The 27,715-nt window shown below is 35.2% G+C and overlaps 1 protein-coding gene across 50 annotated transcripts in view; it reads right to left on the bottom strand.

Annotated features, from left to right (window-relative positions):
- Positions 1 to 27,715, bottom strand: part of SOX6 (SRY-box transcription factor 6) — a 660,184-nt gene that overhangs the window by 195,097 nt on the left and 437,372 nt on the right. For all 50 annotated transcript variants that reach the window (XM_077963255.1, XM_077963268.1, XM_015114789.3 and 47 more), the window contains 2 exons: positions 27,185 to 27,357; positions 24,286 to 24,354 (listed from right to left, as the gene is read on the bottom strand). In XM_077963255.1, coding sequence (XP_077819381.1) covers positions 24,286 to 24,354; positions 27,185 to 27,357 — 242 coding nt within the window. The remainder of the gene's footprint in view (positions 1 to 24,285; positions 24,355 to 27,184; positions 27,358 to 27,715) is intronic.

Below are 27,715 nucleotides of genomic sequence, written 5' to 3'. Positions count from 1 at the left end.
TAAGAATACTTCATCCAACTCAGCAGGAAGCCCTGAAGTCAGTGTCTAATTTCAAACCTGAAAGGCCCGAACTTCACATCCATGTCCTTCACTCAAATGGGAGAGCCTGGGAAGGATATGACCTGGGGTTAAGCGGCTCTCTGAAGCTCAGGCAGACTACAGGAGCTGACAGATGGAAGGTGTATGTTTTACAGCATTTCTGTGGCTGGGCAGCAAGTGCATCCTTAGAGATGTGTCTGGATAACACATGCTCATATATACCATAATGACTTATCTTAAATACCAGTTTGTGGCATCATGCTAAGTGTGGTAAAATTACTTTAAGGGGTGGAGGCTAATGTGGTTTTTAACCTAAAGGTGAAAAAATAATAATCCTTTATGTTAAAGCAGAGTAGTCTACAAGCCTATCAAAGAACACAGAAAATACACCGTCAGAAATTATGGATTAAGGATAAAAATTAATTTAAGAATGTTTCATTTTCTTAAACTAGATTCTGTTCAGACTTCTAAATTTTTCTTCTTTCCTGAAGTCTACAAAAGCAGCACAGTGAGTCCAGGGGGCTAATTATTTCTGACCATGAATTACTTTAAAATATTTCTAAATTATTAAAAAATTTTTGGAACTGAGCTCTTTTTAAAATTCTTCAATTAATTCCAAATTTTCAAAAAAACTACAAGAAAGTTTTAAACTCTTGATCCAAAGCTGATGATACGAGTTAAATAACATGCAGCCACTTTAGTTCAAGAATCAATGATCCAAATATTTGATTGCTTTGCTTTTTAATGTTTCTGTACTTTATCTCACCCAGTTGAATGCTAGTAAACCAGCTTTCAAAAAAAAGTAGGGGAGGGTGATATGGAGCATTTGCCAGTTTCCATGGTGTAAATTGTTGACTTCAATCCACCATGGTTGATTTCAACCTATAAACATGATGTCACTAGACAAGAAGTCGGGAAAAGATACACACAGTTGGTTCTTATGAGTCAGTGTGAGTTGGCTCCAGCATAACATTAGTACACCTATTTCTTTATTTTCTCTTTATTCTTGGATTGTGTGAGGACTGTAACACTTAAGATTTGACAGTGAACTTGATATCTATCTATCTATCTAGATATCAAATATATACATATATAAGTCTTATGTTTAAGACTATATGTCATATGTTTAAGCCACCATGCCCAGCCTAGAAATTCTTAAATAGATATTAACTATACCTTGCTTAAAAGTGCTGTATGATACCATGTTCAATTTAAAGCAAATAAAATGTATGTAATGTCTTGCCTGTCTACCATTTCACTTTCCTGCATCAGAATCAGTGGACCTTCAGCATTTAACTGTTCAGTTTATAATAATTATTTTTGCACTTGCTGTCAAGATGCTCTGCAACTGCTCTCGCATTTTATATGTATGTATGTATGTGTGTGTGCGTGTATATATATATATATATAGTCTTAGACATAAGAATTATTTTAGTAGCTAATAGGCTCTAGTAGCTGTTTCCCTAATCCAAATATTACATCGTTTATTTAAAGTAGTAATGGAAACTAAATTACAACAACAAAAATCACAACCAATGCACATTCTGAAAAGGGCACAAAGAGTGGGATTCTGAAGAGACAAAAGCAGGACAAAGGAAAAATGTTGACCTCCTTTATTAGCGCCACAAAACTCCTGCTGAGACAAAAAGCTGCTCCTCATAGTCAAGTCGGATCTCTACCATATAACACTCATAGTGTTAAGGTTTCTCATTTTTCTTTTTTCTTCTGTCCTTTGACATACCTACAACCTGGCACTCGGTAGTACTTACTGAAAAAGTGAATTGCAGACATTTTCTTGTTCTCACTTGGCCTTGCCTTAGCGTGTTTCTCTGCCCTTCACTGTTCCAACATACTAATTCATGGCAGGAGGCTAAAGTTAAGGATATTTTATCAGACTCTGTTTGCTTATGGTCCTCACTCTCTTACCCCTTCCTGGAACAATGAAAATAAATTAATAGATTCTTCTGTTTCTTCCTTATTCTAAATTTCATGAAAGGATTCTGTGCAATTATACATAATAGAGTTTTCAAATCTTTCAATTTTTACATACAACTGTAATAATTGTTCCTTTCTTGGAAAAATCAAAACTTTAAGTTCATGATGATGGATAGCAACTTCATCAAACTAGCAATCTGTGAAAATTTCCAAATTTTTGCCCAGACATTCTTGCTTATAATTAAAACTGGCTGCATCTTATATCCTTCAAAACAGAAAGAATCAGGTTCAGAATATTAAGATATCCATATAGGTCAGAATATTTTGATTTCTTTGAAGACCTTTAAAGTCCAATATTATAAAACCAACTCTGTCAATAACTAGATGTTTTCAGGACATAACATGTGACCTTGGACAAGCAATCCTCTTGATATAGTTTGGATATTTGTCCCCACCCAAATCTCATGTTGAATTGTAATCCCCAATATTGGAGGCAGGGCCTGGTGGGAGGTGTTCGGATCATGGATGTGGATCCCACATGGCTTGGTGCTGGTTTCACAATAGTGAGTTCTCATGAAATCTGGTCATTTAAAAGTGTGTGGCCCTTCCCCCTCATACTCTCTTGTTCCTGCATTCCCATGTGAGTTGCCAGCTCCACCTTTGCCTTCTGTCATGATTGTAAGCTTCCCGGGGCTTCATCAAAAGCCAAGCAGATGACCAGTGCCTTGCTTTCCATACAGCCTGCAGAACCATGAGCCTTTTTAAAAAAAATTATCCAATCTCGAGTATTTATTTATATCAATGCAAGAATGGCCTAATATACCCCTTAAACAGATGATAGTCCATCTTTAACAGCCTTCGTTTTCTTAAGTATAAAATGAGTGGTTTGAACTGAGTCAGTATTTTCCACGCTTTGTGGTTGCGATCAATTAGAAGGACAGAGTTGGCTTTTTAAAAATAGAATAGAATAGGGAAAATGAGAAAAGGGAAAGAAAAAAGGAAGAAAAGTGAGGAGAAAGAGGAAAGAGTATAAGGGTAGAATGAGATTAAAGAAAGAAGAGAACAGAGTGAATAAAGATGAGAGAGACAAGATAATAAAAAAGAATGAAAAAGGGGAGAAGAAAAATGAAAGGAATCAGATAAGAGTATGAAAAAAGAGGAGGGAAGAGAAAACAAAAAAGAAACAGAAAAAGAAAAGATCTCATACAGAGAACATTACATGTTGTAAGGCAAAACTCATTTAATGAAATTTCTGTTTCTGTCATACACACATGTGTATGTATGTGCTACATGTGTGTATTGGGTAGTGATGTGAAATGAACTTCTTACTGTGGTTGGTCTGAAAAAAAGTTGAAAGTCAGTGATCTAAGTTCTTAAAGTCTCTTTCACCCAAAACAGTTTAAGATCCTATATATTTTTACTATGCCTTTTATAAATGAATTTATTTAATTAAAGGAGTAACAAAATGATAGTTATAGAAAATAAACATGTGGAGAGGATCGCAACTACTGACAGATGTATAATCCTAACTTTGTAGAAGGTTAGGTAGCATTCATTAAACAATGGTCTAAACCAGGCTTTCTCAGCCTATATCTCAGGAAAAACAAAATCTGGAGGGGAAGAAAACAAACTCTTCCCACACATACTTTCCAAATCAAGTTTGAGGATGAAAAGTATCTCTCCCTTAAAGTGAAAAACAAATCTTGCTAATAAATCTTGACTAAAGCCCTAAGTTATAGGTTAAAGCACTCTTCTGGGGCCTTGACACTACACGATTTTGACTTCTAAGCCTAACCTGGCAATCCAAGCAAGATAGCAACCTGCACTATCTTCCTCTGTGGTTCCTGTGAACTGCAGTTAACCATGTGGTATGTATTTTGTCTTCTATGAAAAGTTGGGGCATTGACAGGTATATTTGTAAGTCAACCATGGAACCAGGGCTAATTCTATTTAAGGCCCTTCATTTCTGAAAGAGACAGGTTGCAAGACAAAGAAGAGCTGAGCCTCTAGAAATTCTTTTTCAGGTGTTTTGTTTGGTTTTGTTTTTGAGACAAGGTCTTGCTCTGTCACCCAGTTTGGAGAGCTGTGGCATGATTTTGGCTCACTGTAGCTTCAAACTCCCAGGCTCAAGTGATCCCACCTCAGCCTACCCAGTAGCTGGGAATACAGGCATGCGCCACCATGTCTGGCTAATTTTAATTCTTTTTTGTAGAGATGAAGGTCTCACTATGTTGCCCAGGCTGGTCTCAAACTCCTGGGCTCAAGCAATCTTCCTGCCTTCACTTTCCACAGTGCTAGGATTACAGGGGTGAGCCACCATGCCCAGCCTAGAAATTATTAAATAGACATTAACTATACCTGGCTTAAAAGTGCTGTATGATACCATGTTCAATTTAAAGCAAATAAAATGTATGTAAAGTAATGTCTTGCTTGTCTACCATTTCACTTTCCTGCATCAGAATCAGTGGACCTTCAGTATTTAACTGTTCAGTTTATAATAATTATTTTTGTACTTGCTGTCAAGATGCTCTGCAACTGCTCTCGCATTTTAAAATACATGGACATTTTCTCTCTCTGGCTCCTTTGAAAGTTCATGGAGAGGGCCAGGCGCAGTGACTCACACCTGTAATCCCAGCAATTTGGGAGGCCAAGGTGGGCAGATCACAAGGTCAGGGATTGAGACCAGCCTGGCCAACATAATAAAACCCTATCTCTACTAAAATACAAAAGAAATCAGCCAGGCATAGTGGTGTGAGCCTGTAATCCCAGCTACTTGGGAGGCTAAGGCAGGAGAATCGCTTGAACCTGGGAGGCAGAAGTTGTGGTGAGCCAAGATCACACCACTGCACTCCAGCCTCAGCAACAGAGCGAGACTTGGTCAAAAAAGAAAGAGAGAGAGAGGAGAGAGAGACAGAGAGAGAGGGAGAGAGAGAAAGAAAGAAAAGAAGGAAGGAAGGAAGGAAGGAAGGAAGGAAGGAAGGAAGGAAGGAAGGAAGGAAGGAAGGAAGGAAGGAAGGAAAGAAAGAAAAAGAAAGAAAAGAAAGAAAGAAAGAAAGAAAGAGAAAGAAGGAAAGAAAGAAAGAAAGAAAGAAAGAAAGAAAGAAAGAAAGAAAGAAAGAAAGAAAGAAAGAAAGAAAGAAAGAAAGAAAGAAAGGCAAGAAGGAAGGAAGGAAGGAAGGAAGGAAGGAAGGAAGGAAGGAAGGAAGGAAGGAAGTTCATAGAGAGACAACAGTATGTCTCATATTTCCTGTATTGAGTGCCTTCATATAGCTAACTTTCAGTCTTGTTACACAGAGCAAATATGCTTTAAGGCTGTGAAATTAACTGGTTCTTTTTCTCTATATTGCTAACTGCAGCTTTTCCTATTGTTGATTACTAAAATAACAAATAGTATGGCAGTTCTTTAAAAATCTACTTTTAGAGGAATGATTTTCAGTATATTTTCTCAGGAGTTCCAGCAAGTGTTACTGTTCTACTTGGTATTTGCAAGCTACAAATACTAACTTGCAAGCCATAAATACTACCATTGCATTTAAGGGATATACCCTTGATGTTGATAAAGTTAAAATACTTAATCTATGATCAGTTAATAAAGCTCATTAAAATTTTACTAAATTAAAAATCATTTTACTTAGTATGATTATTGCTCAAATGTCTCTCTTACTAAACTGCGAGTTTCCTAAAGGCAGAGACATTATCTTTTTCACCTTGGTACCTTTAGCTAAGTACTAAGGGACTTAAATGTTTAAAGAATTGAACTAAATCTACAACTCTCAAGATTTCTTATTTTAACATAATATACATAAGAATTACAGAAGTTAAAATGCTTAAAAAGATACCAGACGGTAAACTAAGGCTGTAAAAACTATATCCCTTCCTATTCCTTTCTGAAGTTTCCCCAAGGAACTATACAGCATTACTGATTTTCAAAAACTATAGTAAAGTTCAGTGACACTAAATGAAGAATCCTAGGCCAGGCGCAGTAGCTCACGCCTGTAATCCCAGCACTTTGGGAGGCCAAGGCGGGCAGATCACTTGAGGTCAGGAGTTCGAGATCAGCCTGGCCAACATGGTGAAACCCTGTTTCTACTAAAAATACAAAAATTAGCCAGGCATGGTGGCATTTCCCTGTAATCTCAGCTATTCAGGAGGCTGAGACATGAGAATCGCTTGAACCTGGGAGGTGGAGGCTGCAGTGAGCAGAGATGGTGCCACTGCACTCCAGCCTGGGCAAGAGAGGAAGACTATGTCTCAAAAAACAAAAACAAAAACAAAAAACAAAAAAAATCCTAAAAGACTACACAGGATTTAAGGAGGTAATAATTGTAAAGGACTTATAAAAGTCCCTAGTATATAATAAGTACTCAATATTAGCCATGTATTTAAGCCCTTCTACGAAATACAAATTATTCACTAAGTTAGAGATAGAAATGAAGGACAATGAAACTAGTATAAATATATACAGTCCTATTTGCTCTTTCTAAGCATTTTAATTAAGATCAGAGTCAATCCAAAAAGGTAATTTAAGTGATTTTTTTTAAATGAACCAACTATGGACTGTTTATTTCATCCACATTACCAACTTTAATCAAGTAGGACTTTAACAGCTGATTCATCACCAAACATCTCTGAATTGGATAGACTTTAACTCAGTCAAAAGATCAAACCAACTCCTAATTTTCCAACATTCTATTTAATTCATAGCACTATTAACTAAATATTTTAGTACAATTTGTTTCATATGTGTACTTCTGCAATATTTGCTTCAATAAGTGATGAACATATAATGGAAGAAAAAATAACTTTGAATGTTTCCTTCTTTGTCCATTAAAATGATTTAAGATTTCAACTATTCAATTTAACAACATCCCCCATGTGCAAAGCATCAAACTAGGCATGTTGGGAATACAAAAATGACTATGACCTCAGACTTCAGGTAGGCTATGATCTTGTAGGAGGGACAAGACATGAATGAACAGCTAAAATACATTGCATGTAGTATGTGCTATTTAAAAGGCCCAAGGGACTGTGAAAGCTCAAAAGAGAAAGATATAACCTTGACTGAGTCAGGGGAAAGCAGTGGTGGTGATCAGTGAAGGCTTCATGGAACTAGGCCATAATGGAATTCTAGGCTTTAAAAAGAAAAGATAAATGTGAGGAAAATGGGTATTCCAAGTAGAAACAACATTATGACAACTGACTTGGAGAAGGGAAAGTATGAGTCATGTTCTGAAAGTTATGCACAGACAAGTTTATTAACTAGTACAAAGTAAAGCTAGAAACAGCTTTACTGAGAGTAGGAACCGTGTTATGGAGGGCCATGAACATTAGGCTAAAAACCCTGAACTTTGAAAACTACACATATATTGACACTCTCAAATGTACATTTTCAGTCCTTATCTCTCCTCTGAATTCCAGATGTGTATGTCTTACTGCCCACTCAACATCTTCAAACAGATCTCTAATAAGTATTTCAACAAAATAGTTCAACACTAAACTTTTGATATTCTCCCTCCAACTTCCAGACCCTCGCTCACTGCTGATATTTGTTCTTCTTACAGCTTTTCCAGTGAATGGCAAAATCTCAGTGAATGTCAACTCCATTTTTCTAGTTGCTTAGGTCAAAATCCTTGACTTTCCTCTCTCCTTTTCACTCTAAATCTCGTTGGCTTTGCTCTTACAATATATCTAGAATTGACTTCTCACTATTAACCTGGTCCAAGTTACCAACATTTTGCCTAAAATGCCTTCTCATGGTCTCCCTCCTTCTACCCTTCCACCCTTTAGTCTATTTGCAACACAGTAGCCAGAATAAGCCTGTCAAAACCCAATTCAGGGCACGCCATTCTTTCTAATGGTCTCCCATCCCATTTGAAGACCAAAGTCCTTACAACGATGTAAAAGATCATCTGTGTTCTCATTTCCTACTCTTTTCTCTTTTGTTCACTCACTAAAATTATCCCTACCCTGGCCAGCCATACTGGTCCCTGATGCTTCTGAGCTAAAGTTAGCAAGCCCCCATCAGCCAGCATGCTCTGCTGTTTCCTCTGTCCTGGAAGGATCTTTCTCCAGATATCCATATGACTTGCTTGTTCCATTCCTGTGGGTCTTTTCTCAAGTACTACCTTCTCCCTTAAGTACATACCCACACACCCTATTTACAGTTGCAGTACCTCTTTCCCATTCCCTTTCCTCCTTCCCTGCTTTTTCTCCATAGCAGTTCTTGTAGTGTGCAGTAATTTTACTTATCTATTTAATGCCTGCCTCCTCACAATGGAATGTAAACTTAGCAGAGCAGGAATTTTTGTAGATTGCCATATCCTCAAAGACCAAAGGAGTATCAGAAACATAACAACTGCTTAATGAAAGTTTGTCAAATCAAAATAATAGTCAATAGGACACCATTGGAGATATCTGAACAGAAGAGAAACACAATAAGAAGTGTACGTTAGGAAGAATACTCTGGAATAGACATATAAAGTGGAAAGGGACAAACTAAAGTGGAGAAGACAATTTAAGACTTTCATCAGTTTTGGCATGACATAACACTAATCTAACATGATAAGAGGTATTTTGAGGTAAATTAGACTAGAATTGGCAATTCTATGATGCATAAGGGAAAAACAGGTATCAAATACGATTTGGAGTGATGATGTCATTTATAAGAACAGGAAGTATAAAAATAGAGGCAGGTTTATAAAGAAATTATATTGTTCATTTTGGATAACATCCTAAATAATAAAGGGAAAGCAAGCTTAACCTAATTAATTCATGTCATAAATAAGGGTCCTAGAATTTTTCGTGACTTTCATTTCTGAAGTCCCTACTGTTTCTCAGATTCAGATGCACTTCAAATCTGGAACAAATATAGCTTAGACATTAGTTTAAGTGGTTTGGCACATGTTATTTCTACTAAAATATACTTTATTATGGGAACCACAGTATTTCTGGATAGAAAGCAAGGATGCTAAGGAAAAGCACCTGGGAGGAAATGGCTTTTACTCTTTTCTTCTCCAAGTCACATAGTCACTATTTCACATTCTAAGTAAAAATACTACCCCATTTCCTTCAGTTAGGTTATCATGGCTGTACACAAGGCTCAGACACTTTCAGAAGTTATTTATACTCTAGTAGAAATAGGCATGCAGGTGGAAATTATGGGTTTTTTTGCTACAACTGCTAATAGCGTATGAAAAATCTGATTCATTCACAAAGACCACTTTGATAATGAGATGTAATCAAGTTACCGGTCAGCTGTCCATCCTTACAAATAAAATCAACAATTTCTCCACCTTTTCTATCATGCCACACAGAGCTACCATGTACAGCAGAGTGTTGTTCGCATGAAATGATACCGTTGCCTGTCTGACTTTGTGCCAAACTTCCATATTTAAGGATTTCTTAATTTTCCTATACTAAAAATTCAGAAGGTACGCTTGTAATATTTGGGGAATTTTTAACAAATTTATTGTAGACACTCTACAATTATGTCATTTATTTTATTTTAGATCCATTTTTATTCTTAAAACATAGAAGTTTAGAGTTGGAAGAGATCTTCATTTATAGAAAATTCTTCTTTGTAAGCAATTCAAATAACCGGTACATCCTGCTTTAAAACCATACAAGATAGATGAATTAGAAGACAATTATTGTTCACATTTAAGTAGTCCTATCATTATAATATAATATGATATAAAAGTTGCAGTACAAATACATTCAAATGTTTATAGATCATTACCTGCTAAAAAAAAAAAGTTACTAAGCTTGAAAGGAAAAGTACAGAAATTTAAATATCAGTAGTCAAAAATTAAGATAAATGGCTAATGATGATTATAATACAAGCTGAAAGGGAAAGTGATCAAGTTTACAAAGTCTTTTTTAAAAAATATGAGTGATGAAAGTAGAGAAATACCTGTAACCTCTTACATATGCCCCTTTAACAAGATGAATTTTCTTCTAGAAATTGAAACAGTCTAAGAGAATCATAGTCAAACACTCACAGAAAATGTTGAAATAAAAACTCCCTCCATATTTTAAACAATTGCTATCTAAAGAAAGGATTCACAGTGTTGCCAAGGATGCTGCTTAGTAAATAGTTTAAATTCCTTCCACTTGAGACAGAAAAGATCCAAAGTATATTAGTCTTTCCCCTCCCCGTCTAGTGAATTAATATTCCATGATATACACCACCATGAGGTGCTGATGGGGGCACCTCTTTTCAATGAACAGAGTTCAGCGAAATGGCTATTTCACAAATAATTAAAATATATCCTTGTAATTTTAATGTGTGTTTATGTAAAAAAAAAAAAGTGGTAGATTCATGTTAATAAACCTTGCTTAGGGAAAAAATAAAATAGTTGCTAAGCCATCGTGAGTAATTAGCCTTTTAGCATCCCCTTTCTTCAAGAATGCTTCCTCCTGTGTTGGTTCTTTTAAATAGCTCCAGTCCTGGCTCTCTTTGTTGGGCTTGGAAATTGTTCACATATGAGAGAAATTAAGCCCTCGTTTAACAGAGACACATGTCTGTCAAGACCAGAGGAACAAAGACTAGTCCCTGGGGCCTGTTCAGCTCCCAGAGGCTGTCACTCATTCTGTTAGCAGTGCTTACCCTTTACAGAATGTGTATAAAACCCAATAAATCATTTCATCTGCTGTGCTTAATACATGAGAGCTCTAACTACTTTTCAAAGTGTTTTCTCTTTCTTATACAACTTCACAGATACTTAGTCTAAAAAAAAAAAAAAAAAACAAAGACCTCTATTGTTCATTTTTTTCAGAATGCAAGGACTTTTTTAGTCAAAAAGGTAATGAGAATGTCCCCAAACAGTCAGCATAAAAGAAGAAGCTTATCTTTTTAGATTTCTTGCCAGATATCTTTCCCACATTTTATGGTTAATAATTAGAATATTCATTTTGTAAAGTGACGGTACATCTCCCAGCTGCTTTTAAACCTAGCTTTGGAAGCTAGCCCTGGCAAAACTGACATATGTGGTTAAGGACCAGAATGGGACAGACTTGCTGTCCGCTTCAAATTCAACACATTTTGCCCCTTTGGAACACACAGGCACATGTTCTTTCAAGGTGGAGATTAAAACTACTGCCTAAGAGCTCCTTTAACTAGGCAAGTGAAATAGTCTTCTTAAAAGCCCAACTAAAATACCCTTTGTGCATTCTCATTTCCAAAGGAAAGATGGTGCTCTTTTGAAAAAAGACCACATTATCATTTATGTACAAATCAACCCTATACTGTCCCCTGCCTCATTTCCCACCTATTTCTCACCCTAGGGAAAAACATGGAGGCTATGGGAAAAGATTGAAGACCAGACTTTAAAAGCCCTCCAGTTTAGACCTACCCTTATCCAAAGTAGAGTAAGGAAGGGCTATGGAAAAATGAGTATTTGTCCATAATTACTAAAATAAATACTTCATTTAAAAGTAAAATGCTTGTTTAACCTGATTGTGTTGCATGTAGAGCAAACTTACCAAGGAGTTACTCTAGTAAAGATCATCTTTCCACAGAAACACTGGGAGTTCCAGGGGTGACAGCTTCAAACCTCAAGATGCTGTGAACTCCCAAAATAATAAGAAGCTGGTAGCACAAGAAATTTCACCCTGCTCAGCAGGGGGAGAAAAAGCAGATCTGGATTTGATAAGTAAAACCATATCTACCCAATGGTTATATGGTAAAGCCCTGCAATTAATGGGGAACATAAACAGTCCAAGAAGCCAGCGTTGTAGTAGTTTCTCCACAATTGGTTTCATTCATATCTAGTTAGATATTAATCAGATGCATAACTGGCACAAATGCTCTGTACAAACACAGAACAGTACACATGTCTGGTTATTAAAAAATGAAAGAGTATATCAGACTCTTTTACATTCATATTTTTGTATCCCAAATGATTTATCATTTTTTAAATAATATCTTTTTTTTTTATTTTAAACCACAAATCACATCCTGCAGGCCTTAGCAAAGGCAGATGTCAGGATGTAGTAGTACAACAAAATAAATTAACCCTTGAAAAAATAAAACAAAGTTTATTTATAAAAAATGACATGAAGGTGAACTGTCTAATAAGAACATGGACTTGCTTAAATAAAACATTATATGGTTCTGTTTTAGATTCATCCCTAAAGCCCTGAAAGATATTAGAATTTTAGTGAGTAATTACCCTATTTACTACAATCAAAATGGAAGGAAATCAGAAAACCGCATTAAGCTCTACCACACATCAGAAATGAAATTCTCTCATTTTTGAATCCTGCAACCCAATAAATTATAGTTGGAAAATGTATTGGGACTAGAATTTGAAACTTAACAAGTTAGAAATTAAGAAATGGCCAAAAGAAGACCCATATCAACATTATCCTTCAAGCAGGAGACTCCGTTCTAGAAAGCATACCGAGAGGTCGCCCGTCACAGCTGAAGTGTTTTCAGACTTTCTGAACCCAACCCCCACACTCAGCACCACCCCCACAGTTAGAGAAAGTTCTAGCCACTTAACACATCCCTTCTCAAATGAAAATGCAACACTTGGGGTGAAAACAAGAGAGACTAGGAAAAGGTGCTATGTGCTATATATGCCACTGACATAATACTTCAAAAGGATATGCAGTAATTTCCTGCAATTAATACCCTAGCAAAGCTATAAAGATTTGTTTCCAAAAATTATGATATTTCACTTGCAACACTAAAATTAAGTTTGTGTCACTCTTTCCATTATATAGCCCCAATGTCAGGAGTTTGTCATTGGCTGCAGAAATGTGTTTGCTGTAGCCCGAAAGCAGGCGTTTACAGGCCCTCTTCCTAAATGTATTTTTCTAAAAATCACCCATAGCCATTATTTCATGGGGCAAGCATTACGAGCTATCACAATATCCCACAAAGGAAACCTGAATTTGACCTCATCATTCCAGACCCTTCAATGGTTTGAAATGGAAACATCCTCCTAAGAGGACACATTCTATGCTATGGCCAAACTTGACGTTTGCCTTTGAGCTTCCTAAGCAAAAGTATCTACTGCTCTCCTTTTTCTAAGGGCCAGAGTCAATTCCTGTCATCTAGAATCAGAGGTCAGAGTTGCCAGGAACTTCAGTGATAATCCTGAACAATAATCCTCCTTCTAAATATACGGAAAGTGAAAAGGCAGAAAAGTCATTTGCTGGAGGACATGTAGTTGCTAGCAGAACAAAGACTAGGCAGGCATAGACATCCTGAGTTCAAGTCTAGACTACTTTCTGTCAACTAATCTAATCATCTTTCTGTAATTGTTCTAATACTATTTTGTCTCCAAGTTGGGGCTGCAGACTTTACATAAGAGGGAGAAGAACAAGTTCTGCTGAGAGTAGATCAGTTATCATCTCCATGCCTTCTTTTTTCCTGGGCTTGAAATTGTGGCCTTCCAGAGCCAAAGAGGACATATAAGTCTATGGAATTTATTGTGTTCGAGGAAAAGCTGGTTGGGAGGATAAGAGTTAGAAACATGTATAGATATCAGTAAAACAGACTGAAAGCATTGGCAAGATCTATGCCTGCATACAAAAGTGAAGTTAGGCTCTTGAAGTTGGCATCCACATAACTGCTTTTCTGTTAAAGTTTTCAGATTTAGTTCTAATGTGGATTGTTAGGTCCACTGGTCTTTGAGAGGGCCCTCTCATGGACTCCATCTTAGAACTGGAGTATATCCTTGGACCTTCTAAGCTCCTGGGGGATTTCTTTTGGGAGGGAGGATTCAGACCATTATTGATTCCATAGAAGAAGTAATCTAAACTCTATGTTTTGGACCTTGGCCTCCCATATCAATGCAGTATCTTTCCTTCTCAGTAAGACTGACAGTAGAGACCCAAATTTGTGATACACTCTATATATCAAGTGGTTAAGTATATGATGTTTAGGGCAAATGTTTTTGAGTGGTAAAATTATTTTTACTAATTTTCTTGCTTTGGTTTTTTAGTTTAAAAAAAAAAAACTACCAGAAAAGTTTGGTTTTTTTTTTTTAAGAAACTACTAGAAAAGAAAAACTACTAGAAAAAATTTTTTAGAAACCACTGGAAAAGAAAAATTACTAGAAAAGAAGTTTTAAAACTAAAAAACTAAGGCAAGAGAAGTAGTAAAAATAACTTTACTATTTAAAGACATTTTTTCTTTAGTTTCTTTCATTTCTAACATATATTGCTTTTGTATATTAAAAAAAAAGTTGAAATTTTTAGATTATTTATTTATTTTATTTCATTATTGTTTTAGAGAGAGTCTCTCTCCATAGCCCAGGATGGAGTGCAGTGATCATAGCTCACTGCAGCCTCAACCTCCTGGGCTCAAGAGATCCCCCTACCTCAGCCTCCAAAGTAGCTAGGACTACAGATGCATGCCACCACACCCAGTTAATTTTTAACCTTTTCTTTCTTTTTTTTTTTTTGTGTGTGTGTGTGTCAGTGAGTGGAGAGTCAAAGTCTCACCTCTCAGACTAAAATGGCTTTGCTATTAGATCCATAGTGTTTGTGAAGTTAGAAAGATGGTAAATGAACCTTTCCAATTTATTTTATAGCTTTTTAAACACAGGTGAAGTTATGAAGCCACTCCAAAAAACTCAACTGCAGACATTTTAAGAGAAAAGTCTTCCACTGAAATATACATGTATCAAAAGTTAAAAGAGTCCAGACTACAACCTGTCTGAGGATGTACTCCACCCTTAATTCTAACTATGAATTCCTTAACTTTCATTGTTTGAGACTACAACTTTAACATTTTCTTAATGGATTGAGCAGTGGATAAAATTAATTCAGTCTCTTACAGGAGATATTATGCTTTTTGCATCATTTATTTGCTGTTATTTTGAACAAGTAAAAAATCCGTGACTCTAACATTAATAACTTTGAGTGGGAAGTTACTATATGTGAATTAAAAATGGTTATGTCAGTACATCCCTTCAGCATTTAAAAGATATTTCCCTGTGCTATATCAAGTGTCACATAGTATATCAATTTTTATTTCCCATCTCTCAAGTCTGGTATGCATACTGTTTAACTTCTTAAATTCTAAGTATATACATAATTCACAAAAGCTAGGCAAATGCCTGACTTACAGGAGATGGCATACATAAGATTTATATGAACAACTTTATTTTCAACAAGGACTTTTGCATTTTGTGCAGCTACATCACATAACTTCAACTGTGTTTAAAAAGCTATAAAATAAATTGGAAAGGTTCATTTACCATCCTTCTAACTTCACAAGCACTATGGATCTAATAGCAAAGCCCATTTTAGTCTGAGAGGTGAGAATTTGACTCTGTTTTTTTGAAAATAAAATGTTAGCTCTGTTTTGTACAATCTCCAAGCTGCTCTAATACTTGGTCAACCATTTCTGAGTGCACGACAAACCTTACTCTCCATTCACTGACAATTGAAAAGCTCTCATTTGGCAGCCAGAGAAAACTGTTGCTCTTTTCCTCTGTATTATCATGGTGATAATAATTGATTACAGTGCATACACATTGATTATTCTATATTCACATCACTAATTTGTGGGTTCTAAATATGCATGCCTGTACAGATACAAATGTGTGTATATGTGCACATGTAGAATATGTACATGAAGGTTTCTCTATTAGAAACTCTGAAATTATTCCTATACCTAGTCATACAGGAACAAAAACAACAATGATAGTGGTATGTATTATGCATTAAGCAATTACTAGGGGTTTTATATAATTATCTCAAAACTACTGTAAGGTATTGTAATTATCTTTAGGAATTAGGAAATACAGGCTGAGAGACATTAAGTAACTTGTCTCACAGCTAGTAAGTAACAAAACAGGCCATAGAGCTAACAGGTAGTGGAATTGTTATTTAAACCCTAATTTATTTGTCTCCAATACCTGCGCTGGTTCCACAACATTTTTAAATTACATATATTTTGAAATAACACATCTTATGCTCTACATCTTTTGTTTGTATGTACAAATCTAGCTTAAAAGTGGATTCAGAGTCATACATTCCTCACATATGTCAGGATGTAAGAGTTTTTTCTATGTCATAAAGTTTTAAAAACACTTTTTAAAAATGGGTTGTTTGTGTTAAAGTTTATTCTGTTTAGAAAGTTAAAAGCCAAATGGCATCTGAGAATTTATTTTCTGACTTTTTTGTCTTATTTTGTAAGACCATGCTTCATGTTTTTCATACACCTTCTCCAAAAGACACAGACCTTTTGATATCTATACATTTTTAGCTTGCCAAAATCCTCATATACAAATAAAAATCAAATTGTTAGAAAAACTAATTAAATTTATTTAAATTGTTTAAACCATGGTCCATTAAAAGCTTTCTAGCTAGTAAGTAAAACAGCTGTGACCAAAATGAAAAGTATATTTTGACTCATCATGAGTTATTTAAGGTATACTCCAACCCTCAGGACAGATGGATGGACAGATGGGCGGATGAACGGATGAATTGATAGATGGAGGATGGATGGATTGATTTTATATATATATATATATGAATATATATATATTTATATGAATATATATTTATATATATTTTGAATATATATATATTCAACCTAATCTAACCTAAAATCTAAACAATTTAGCGTTAATCTTTAATCATTTAATCTTCATTACCCTGTAGAGAGCAGTATTTTTCTATTCTGATTACCCACTACAATCATCTATAAACTTTTCAATACTCTTCATGCTCAAACTCTATCCAAGACCAATTAAATAAAAATCTTTGGGATAGGCATCAGTATTTTTAACAAGATTCCAAGTGATTACAAGGGACAACCATGGTTGAGAACCATTAGCATGGAATGCTGTCACTCACTGCTCACATTCATCAGATGAAGAAGGTAGCTATAAAAAAAAGTTATTAATATTAAAGGTGTCTGACCCTCGGTATAGTGACACATCACATTAAAGCCCTCAGGAAGTAGTATAATTAACTAAGAGGTTCATACGTAAATACCAGAAGAGTCATCCAGCCATAAACACACCTCCCATTGCACTACAAAAAGATTCCAATTATATTCTTTTTATCTCTTGCCTTGTGTAGGTATAGACCCACAGCTGCAGTAGTTCTAAGGGTAGAAAGAGTCTAGTGACAAACTTTCTATTTTTTCTATTTAAGGATAAAGAGAATGTAATGAGATTTTAGATGTCAGGTATTATTAGCCACATTTTATAAACTAGGAAACTGAAGTGCAGTAAGATTTATTTAAGTCACAAAAAGGGCAAATGGAGAAAGGATCTGAAATACTGGAAACAGTGCTCCATCAGGCATCAAGAAACTTAGGTTCCCCTTGTAGTTCTGACAATATTTGCTTTTTAAGCTTGGACAAGCCTCTAGTCCATACCTCAGTTTCCTCATATAAACTAAAGGCTTTGGACTAAATTAAGCATACCCAAAGTTTTTACATATCATAGATCAGCAAAATTTCAAAGACAAGCCAAAGTGGAGACTTACATATAGTTGGAAACTTTTTATTTTACCAAATAAAACTATTGAAAAACAAAGAAAGCACATACCACCTATTATCACCAATACTTCATAGAAAGGACATTTTAATTCCCAAAAAGGTGGAGAAACATAATCTCAGGGTTATTTTAAAGTATGGCTTATGATAAACTTACTATATTGTCTTCCACATGGATAGTTACCTATCCTCCCTCTATCCAGTGAATGAGAATCATGAGGACTTCTAGATGATGTTTTCGAGTTTAACATTCTGTGAAAGTGGTGGCAGGGTAAAGGGGGAATGTTTAATACAACTCTTGCTGTAGTACTCTTTCAAGGGTTTCCCAAAATTCCATCATTAGAGAACTATCTTCATAATTTTGCCATATCCAAGTACCTAATTACTATTTGCTTAGGCTTTTGACTTTTTCTTTTCATGTAAATACACTTATTTCAAAAGGAAACTTCATATTTTACTTCCGATAGAAAATTAAAATAACTTGCCATAAACAGAAGATAACCAGATAACCCTGTAAAGAAAAACATTAAATTTATTTAAATTCTAGCTGACTGCCATACTGCAGCCAAAGGCTCTGAGAATAAGATGATCTCTCTCTCTCTCTCTCTCTCTCTCTCTCTCTCTCTCTCTCTCCCCCTTTCACTCTCTCTCTCTCTCAGATTTTAGTACATACTAGAAGAGTATTAAAGACTAACATTAAACTGAGCCCTCAATGTAATGAGAAGGATCAAGGAAAAAAAAAAAAGAAGAGAGACATTTTCCCTGGGAGACTGATTCACTATTATGTAATGTCACTTGCTGGCCTCACCTGGAACATCTACCCCACTCTGCTGCACCTCCCTCTGCCTCTGAAGAGGTAACGCACTCTCCCACTTTAATTCCAGAAAGAAGCAGAGACTTTGGATTCCCTGAATTTTTAGTATCACTGGTTTGGGAGAGAACTGGGGAGTACAGTGCAGTCTGAGACATAAGCACAGATAGAGAAGGGTGGGTTGTGTAGAGACTGAAGTTACTGAAGGATAGTGCAGAAAAAGCTTTGAGATTCACCTTCAGGTTTTTGTCTGCTGAATGAGATCTTTGCCATAAGGCCACATTTGGTAAAGCAGGTAAACTAGCTAATTGCATGGAGTAGTTCTTGGAATCTGGTCAGTTCTCTTATTTTTAGGTGCATTCCAACTATAACAAACAATCTAGCATGACTAATGTGGAAAAACTAAAGTGTAGTTTTAGTTCACAACAAGAATTTGTAATTTTTGCTGTTACAGCCCTTGCTAGTCATAATTATAGCAGCTTTACCTATTCTTTATAACCCAGAAACTTTATTATTAAAATGTTTCAAGCAGACTATAGAGCATCTATCATTACTTTTAAAGCTAATTAGATTACATAAAAGAAATAATTAGATTTGCATTTTTATCTTGGTTTTAAACATCCAAAGATCACAACAGCCTGCCTGTGGGCAATTAAAAACAGCATACAGCAGAGACATAGGGAGAGGAAAAAGGGTCTGTTTTTCCTGGCTAATTCATGATTGAAGATAGAATTACAACATATTTTAAGGGCTTGCTGAAGCTAGGGGCTAATCCTAGACTTCTAAGCTGTGTTTATACCCCTCATTTCTTTGCAAGGGAGTATCAGATGCACGTACAGTGCCGATAGAAGTATCAAATTACTTTCAATAGGTTTATTTAGTCCTTTTCAGAGAATGTTGGAAGGAGATCCATTACCTGATCAATAACATACAAAAACTGACTCTTTGCTAGAGCCAAAACAGGAGCACTGTAATTGCTTTTTGTTCATCAATGTTAAATACAAATAACAAAGAAATACAACCTAAGACAGAGGGACTATGTGGGATTGAAGTCAGCTTCAGACTGTCCTCGGTTTTCCTGCTGGCTGCTCCAGCCATCTCCAAAAGACAATAAATGGAAGGTGCAGCTCTTAAAATTAGAGGTCAATTAGATACTTAACGATGAAGCATATCTTCAAATATATATCTATTATTATTATGCTAGCAAAAAATTAATTAACTAGGTCAAGCAGGCCATGAAGGCTAATGTACAAAGCAATTATTTCTGATCTTTACACAACTACTTCACATAAAAAGGTAGTCCTTTATTCTGCTCAGCAGATACCTGAAATGCCTGTAGTTAATCATATTGAAGGAAACAAAAGGCAAGGTCTATCTCCTTAAAAGGTGAGAGGACATCTCAAGTTATTCTGTTTAATTGCTTAAGGACAATCACTTCCTTGCTTATAATATTAGCATCTTTCTGGTTACCAAAAAGGAAAAAAGGATAACACACATCTAATGATGCTCTACCACGTGGCAAACATACAGACACATAAAATATATAAATAGCACACAGGAACATATTATAATCAAAATTAAAAACACTGTATATGAAAGATAATCATATAGGCTTAAGAACAGAGTAGAACTTCAGTGAAGCAATGAACACTTGGTTTGGGTAAAATAAAATAAACAATATGTATTTCAACATTTAAAATAAAAAGTTTTCAGATAAGACAATGTTTGCAAAGATGCAGCAATGACATTTAGTTCAGTCCTTCTACAAATAAAGTTTGCATATGTTAAATGATGAGGGGAAGGCAATGAATATTGAACATTAATCATAAAGAAAACACAAACTAAAAATTTCAAGTCTCACAATTATACCCAAAAAAGACATATGTGTATGAATTGACTAAATCATTGGCCCTTGCCCAGAAAGCCAAATGCCTAAATAAAACCCCACCCAGCCAGTTCATTCTTAAGAGATCGTTGTTTAGTTAGCTATGTGAGTAGAGGACATTGCCTATATAGCTCACAATACAAGTCACTTGAATAACTCTAAAACTGGAGTCTGAAGAGACATGAATAATTGGATAATACTGTTCATCCCTGGAAAAGGAAGTTTCTCACAAAGGTATTTTAATGAACTGAATTCTTTTGCAAAGTTCTAGCTACAAAACTCCATCGTTAAACGTGTTCCAATTGATGTGCTGTAGAAACCAAAGAATGTGGTATATTGGATCCATAAAAAAATATCTTCTCCAGATTCAAAACCATGGCATGGTCAAATGAGGTTAGATGAATAAATATATGAAAAAAATAAAGAAATGAGGATTTATAAAATATTTTCTGTTTTCCCTAGAATTGTCTTATATTTAGTCATTGATTAAAATACTGTAAACATGCTTTGATCTGTTTACAACTGTCAAATTAATTAAAAGTGAATTCTGTTTACCAGTTAGCATAACTCAGAAGTAAAATGCTTCAAAATATTAGCTAAGATACTACAGTTCAATGATTGGGAGAGGGAGGATGAAATTACTGAAGCAGTTATCTTTCCTTTGAAATTACAGCCTATAAATCAACATTCCCAACTCCAAAGATCCATATTCCATGACCTATTAGTTTTGCTTTCCATAGACTTGGAAAAAATATGCTATTTCTGTCCTGGAAATATCAAAAATACCTATTTTTTTTCTGGGCTCCATATCAGGAGAATTACTTAACATGTAAAAAATGAGAGAAATCATCATTTTCCCCAAAGCACAGAGGGATCTGAATTTACAAAGCAAACATTCTCTGAAAAGACCTAATATTAAAGTGATATTTTAATAGTCATTTATAATTATTATCCTGATTTATTAAACTATAAAAATGGACTCATCAAAACTGTAAAAACAGTTCAAAAAATCATTCACCACACTTTTTCAACATGGCTTACATGGCTTTAGAAGAATCTATTTAAAAGTTAGAATTTACAAAGGCAAAATAATGTTAAAAAATATATTCAAGGAACAAATATAAATAAAATTGTTCTTAACTGCATATATAAGTCCTGAATAATTGCAAATAAAATAAACATGGGAACTTTTACAATACTATCTTAATCATGCCTTTTCCTATTTCTAATGAAAATTCCTATTTTTCAATTTGTGGAAACCATTCAGGTTTTCATTTGTTTCCATTATAATAGACCCAGATGTGTCTGTGTGGGTTGTTACAAGAGGTTAGGCACTCTTCCCTTTGCTTCTATTAAAGCTTGCAAATTGTGTGTGTGTGTGGGGGGCGGGAACAGTACTATTTCAGAAGTCAGCATTCTGAACAAGAGGAATGATATTGAATGCAACCACCTCATACTCATGAACCATAGCCAATTGCCATGATTTAATCTTGCTGATCATGTAAGCTAATAGGTTCTAGGACTCGAGATATAAAAAGAAAAAAAGTGTCAAACTTGCTCAAATTGTCTCTGTATTCATCATTTGCTTTTGAACAAGAAGTTAGGTTTTATTTTTAATATCTTTAATAATCCTTAATTCATCTTTAATAATATTGTTTTATCCTTTGTTCTGTTTCGGGTTCAAATGGGAAAGTGTTTCTTTTTTTGATAGAAAAAAATGTTTGAAGCATCCCTTCAGTCTCATATTTTGCTAAAAAAGCATTTAAAATTAGTCCAACAATAATCTCTCTCCTAAATTTGATCAAATTTCAAAAGCCATATTTGAAAATATAGTTAACCCATTCTCCTTCCAAAAAAAAAGAAAGTCTGAATGTCAAATACCCATTTTGTAAGTGTCAGAGATGAATACACTTTGTGTAAGGAGTATGTCTTTTTCACCATTTGAAAAATGCTTTGAATGGTCTCATATGTAGAAGGTAAATACTGACAAGATATGCCATGGAGCAATAGCTTTGGATAGAATGAACTATAAATACAGGTCTTATTGCTTTCTCTTATTTTTAAAAAAATTTGAATTCTTATTACAAAGAATCTTATATTTCTAAAGTGAATGTAACTCTGACATTGACTATCTTTATTTTACAATTTATACTGCTAAGTTCAAGTGCTGATTAGCTGAAATTAAAAAAATTAAACAAGAAATATCCACAAATTTTAAAAGCAATCAAACTTCTATTAGAAAACTTGAAAAAAGTTACTCCTATCTTTTCAAATTGGTGTTTCCAAATGTTCATTCCAATGAATATTTTAAGATCATGTTCTACAGTTTTCTGAAAAATATGTAGTCAGTTTATAACTATACAATCATATATAAACAATATAAATATTTCATAAAAATATTCTGAACTGATTTGGTTCCTATTCACCTGAAGTTCTCAGTGCCACAGGAAAACATCAGTGAAGACAACCAGTCACTATCAACAGCACTGGACTAAGAAGTAAAATATATTAGAAAAGAATAAACAAGTAAGTTATAAAGCAGTAGTTAAAACAACAATTAACTGATATAGGAACACCTCAGAGAATTTTCTCCATTCCTGCTTTACAAACAGGAGAAACAGAGAGACCTAAACAATCATATTGTTTAACACCTACTGAGTTCTTACAGAGGGATCTACAGAAAAATGTAGGAAGCTACAGGCTAAAAATCTTGACCTGAGCAGTAGGAGCTACACTGAAAATTCTAATAAGGGCAGAACAAGGGAACACCTGGACAGTTATTTAATTAAGGATCTCAGCATGAGTCATAAAAGGGATATCAGAATGAGAAATTATTCCAAGATTTAATTGTAAAGGTTGACTGTCAAGAATGCCAAAGACATTCCAACCCATCTACATCTGGACTTTTTTATTTTGCAACACGTATACTTGCATATGGAATATTGAATAGGACAAAAACCAACAAAAAAGTTGGCTAAGACCTCCTACTGAAAATAACTGGACAAAATGCCAATTAGGTAAAGGAACTGCTTCAGATACCAAATTAGTACTTTAAGTGTAGTAACTACCTGGAACACTAAGTGTGATTAACAAAATGAAGCAAGGATCAAAGGTAAAATCATTGTTATTTGTCAATGAGGTAGAATATTGCAGTAAACTATGACTTCATGCTACTGATATTTTAAAAGAAATACAGGAGAGCATGATATTAACCTCGAGAAAAGTAATAATTCAGAATACTCTGGCCCAGTTAGTTTGAATCATAGATCCCAGCAGTTTCTCCAATAACGAAGGGAAACAAGAGTTTATAGTAGGATAGGGATAACTGTGATCAGTGTTTCTGAGGATTAATCACTAGACAGCCAATTCCTTATTTTAGGGCTTTCTAGAAGTCACACACCTATATTCCTATTTGGAAATGGAGACCGTTTTCCTTGCCTATCTCAAATAGCTGTTTGTTGAGTTAACCATCAAGTATCTAAAAGAATGACAGAAATCAGACCATCAACTTTCCTCCCCAGACCATTATAATTATGATCTATATATTTTTACATTGCCATAAGAAAAAGGGATTTTCTACATTGTGTTGTAATTATTCAGGAACAAGTTTTTCTTCCTTTTTAGACTGTAAGCTCCTTGAAGACAAACTATCACTCATTAATCTCTCTCTAAGGGCATCTAGAAGGAATACAGTTAATATTTGTTAAGGAACAAATTATTAACAGCCTTTTTCCAGATTTTTCTCATAATTGATCCAATTAGTCCTAACAAGTAAATTAAAAGTAAGCTTCTCTCTACAGTACTATTACATGGTAAAATACAAAACAGAAAGTGGTCAGTGGAGGTAAAAATACCATCTGTACGCTACCTGGGAAACCATTAGGTTCCCACTAGGTAGTGTTAGACAAATGGCAAAAAGAAAACAGATAAGGGTTATTTTGCTTACATATCACATCAGAGAAGAACGCTTAGGCCACCACCTAGTCCATATTTCTTACATTCACTTACAGAATTGTGTACAACATCCTCGAAAACAGTCCTGTTGGTGCTGTTTACAAGACGGGTACATCTGCAGAGTTTTAAATTCCATTTTCAAGGAGGAAAGTATCTAAGTATAATCAGACGAGAGTAATAAAATACACTGACCTGGATCTGTTGCTGCAGGAGATTAATTTTGTGCTGCTGTTGCAGAAGTTGCTGCTGTTGTCTCGCAATCTATCAGAAATAAAGTTTCATTAAGTTAAAATGAAATGCTTACACCTCTGCCATTACCTCGGGTATTTCTCCTGGCATTACAACAATGTTTTACTGCACCTCTATGTGAAAGAGTTCCTATAAAATGAAAGAGGCCAAATCAGAAAGATGGATGAAAGGAAAAATTTTTAAACAAGTGCCATCTCTCCGCTTTATCTGTAGGAAAACTACCCCTTTAATTACATTTGTGAGCTATTCACCTATATCTGCACTGGTCAGCTGGAAATCATGGGATTTTAGAAATCGAATCCTTGTAGAATAGAGATAGAAAATCTCTGGCTACATTTTTCTAAATGGCTTAATTTGAATGTAAAAAGTAAAATCTGTAAGCAAAGACACGGAAAATCTGTTACTGTTTAATATGGTCTATGTCGGCAAAACCTTTCCTGATACAAAGATTTTTCAGAACTGATACATTTACAAATATTTTTAAAGGAGTGCCAAAGAACACAGCAAAAAGGAAAAAATCTTTAGCTTTTTTTGGTGATGCTGTCTGTGATGTACAAAATATTTTTAAAAACAAATTAAGCTGTAATTTAACATTTATCCATTTATCCTTTTGAGGACAATGTGTTTATTTTACAGCACAGGATCCATATACAAATTTTATATTTCCTTGTTTCATCCAACAATCAAATTGAACATCTAAACACATTACCTGGTCTATAAAAAGAAATGTTAACCATTTAATGCAAGCCCTACTGATGACTGTCTCTGGCCCTCAGGAAGTCAAACAGCTTCCTTAAGATAATGGTGTTTACTATGAAGTATGAGTCAGGCATCAGGCCGCTATTCACTCAAAAGCTGAGCTGCTACAGCTTGAAGTCCAGAGAGTGATCCTTAGTGAGAACACACTCACTGCCAACCTAGGAAGCCAGAGAGAAAAGCAGCCAGAGAGCACTCAGAAGGACTTTGTTTAGTACTGCCTTTTTGTCAAGAGTGTCTTTTCTTCCTATTTCTTCCTACTTCCAAAAGTCAGTATTCTAGAATGGGTTATGTTGGGAGTGAAAATGAGTGTAAATCAGTTCCAAGCTATATACTTCCCAAGCCTTTTTGATGTTCTAGCCTATGCAGGGGGTAGTGCCCAAATTATATCTAATTCAGCACAAGATGGCAATGTAGCAGTCTGCTTCTAAATGTTGCTTTATGACTTCGATGACAACTGGTTCCTACTGGAAGCCATGATAAAGCCGCCCCTAATGTAGACTACAGTGTGAGAAATGAGACTACTCCTTGCCAGAGCTTTATGCTTAAAATGGAAATCGTATTTAATCAGGTTGGGATGGCCCACTCTGCTTGTGGAAATTCAAATCAGAAATGTACAACTCACTCTGCAGCTCTAGGTATAGATGCTGGATCCTCTGAATATTTATTTCCTCTTAGCAAACCAGTGAAATGCCACTAGGCATCTAATATTGATGGTCCCTCCTAAATGATAAAGTGCTGCATAGAAATGCATCCAAAACACCATAGTGCAATTACTATCATCCACTCTAGACGTATGGGTTTGACACAGTGAAGTATGGTACATAAGCACCATGTGGCTCAAATTCTGAATTTTATTTGCCAATCGGTTGAGCTACATGCTCGCTTCATTGAGCATGACAACCTAGTTTTAAGTGTCATTTAATTTTCATTTTGAAATATAATTACAAAGTGTTCACTGTAAGATATCACTCGTCTGCAAATGTGTCAAGATTAATTTGTGCTAGCTTATTCACAAGTGTCAATAGTTAATTACTGTGTCATCTCTGGATGGCTAAATGACATTCTAACTTCTGATTTTTTACAGTGTTCCTTTATGTTATTTTCCATTAGGGGCTGAGTCCATATTCCTACATGTGGGCAAATATTCAAGCCTATAAAATACCAGACATCACAACTCATTAAAATCAACAGAGCATATATTGCTCATATAGTCCTATAAAATACGTTTAACTGAAAAGATAATTCCAGTAATAATGTCAGATTCCTAAAAACTGCACATTAATTTGGATCTGTCTGATCTAAAGCATCAGGGACTACTCTATAGGATCATTGTTAGATTAATGTACTCTTAAGAGACAAGAAAAAACATTTGGGAAAGTGATTTATTTTTAAAAGATATACATTTAAACTTTGCTTTTTTTTCCCTTCATTCTCACTTCTAAGTCAATCAAGTCAAATACTTTCAGGAACCATGTACTAATTTGTATTCAATGACTTACCTATGCTATAGATAGTGACCATGTGATGTATCATCCAAACCAAGAAAACTTTCACAAGTAAAAGGAGGCAGGGTATTTTTACTCTAGAAAACAGGCACTATACCAGGGCTATCTGGGGAAATCTGAAATGTATGGTCACCTCTTTGGACTTTAAACCTGTAGAAAATCATTGGACCAATGAACTAAAAGATTCCCAAAGTTTTTCTGGAACAGAACCCCCTTTTTCTGGATAAGGAAAATAAGGCCCAGAGAAAAGTCACTTACTCATAGTGAAGCTACAGAGGGATTATATGTGATGTCTGTATGAATAAGCATCCCCAAGTCATTAGTCAAATCCAAACCTGAAACAATGTATCATTTTAGTTATGCCCAGTTTCTATGATGCCTTTTTTTGTACACATATTCCCTCAATATTCTTGAAGACCCTAGATTTCCAGAAGGCTTTTTTTTTTCCATCTTTTCTTATTTTTTATTTTTATTTTTTAGGAAAGCTTACAACAAATAAGCCAATCAATGTGATGATTACTCTCCGAGCCTGGCACATTCCACATCTCCAGTGCGTCAGCGCCTTTTGCAGGGCTCACCTGTTCTTGCTGCTGGCGAGCAAGGTCCATTTGCTGCCGTTGTTTCTCAATTTGTGAGGCTGCCAGTTTTTTCTGTTCATCATGCGCTGCCAGAAGCTGCTCCCGTAAACTGATCAGCTGGGTAATCATGGTGGAGAGCTGCCGTTCTTTTTCTGCCAGGCTCTCAGGTGTACCTAAGACAGAAGCAAGAAGAGATCTCACAAGCTTGAAAAATACCTGGACGAATAAGGGAAAGGAGGGCAGAATTTAGAAAGGGACTATCCTAAGACATTTAAAGATCTGCGGCAATGACTGGAGGCCACTGAGGGTGCAGGAACACCAGAGAGTAATTATAGCAGTGGAATGAATGCTGGGGTTCCTCATTGTTCCTGCCAAGAAAAAAGTTTTGTCCCTAGTAAAATTCTCATTCACTCTCCCCTCTTGCTCTAAAAAAAAAAAAAGCAGACTTATCCCCATTCTCTCCTTTTTGCCCCCAATCTATCTGATCAAGCTAGGAAATCCATGGTATTTAACACAAAAGATCAGAAACTA

Source organism: Macaca mulatta, chromosome 14 (genome assembly GCF_049350105.2).
Source record: "Macaca mulatta isolate MMU2019108-1 chromosome 14, T2T-MMU8v2.0, whole genome shotgun sequence".
In the NCBI taxonomy this organism is placed as follows: domain Eukaryota; kingdom Metazoa; phylum Chordata; class Mammalia; order Primates; family Cercopithecidae; genus Macaca; species Macaca mulatta.
Note: the sequence above shows the minus strand (reverse complement) of the source record. Positions and strands in the feature narration are given on the sequence as shown.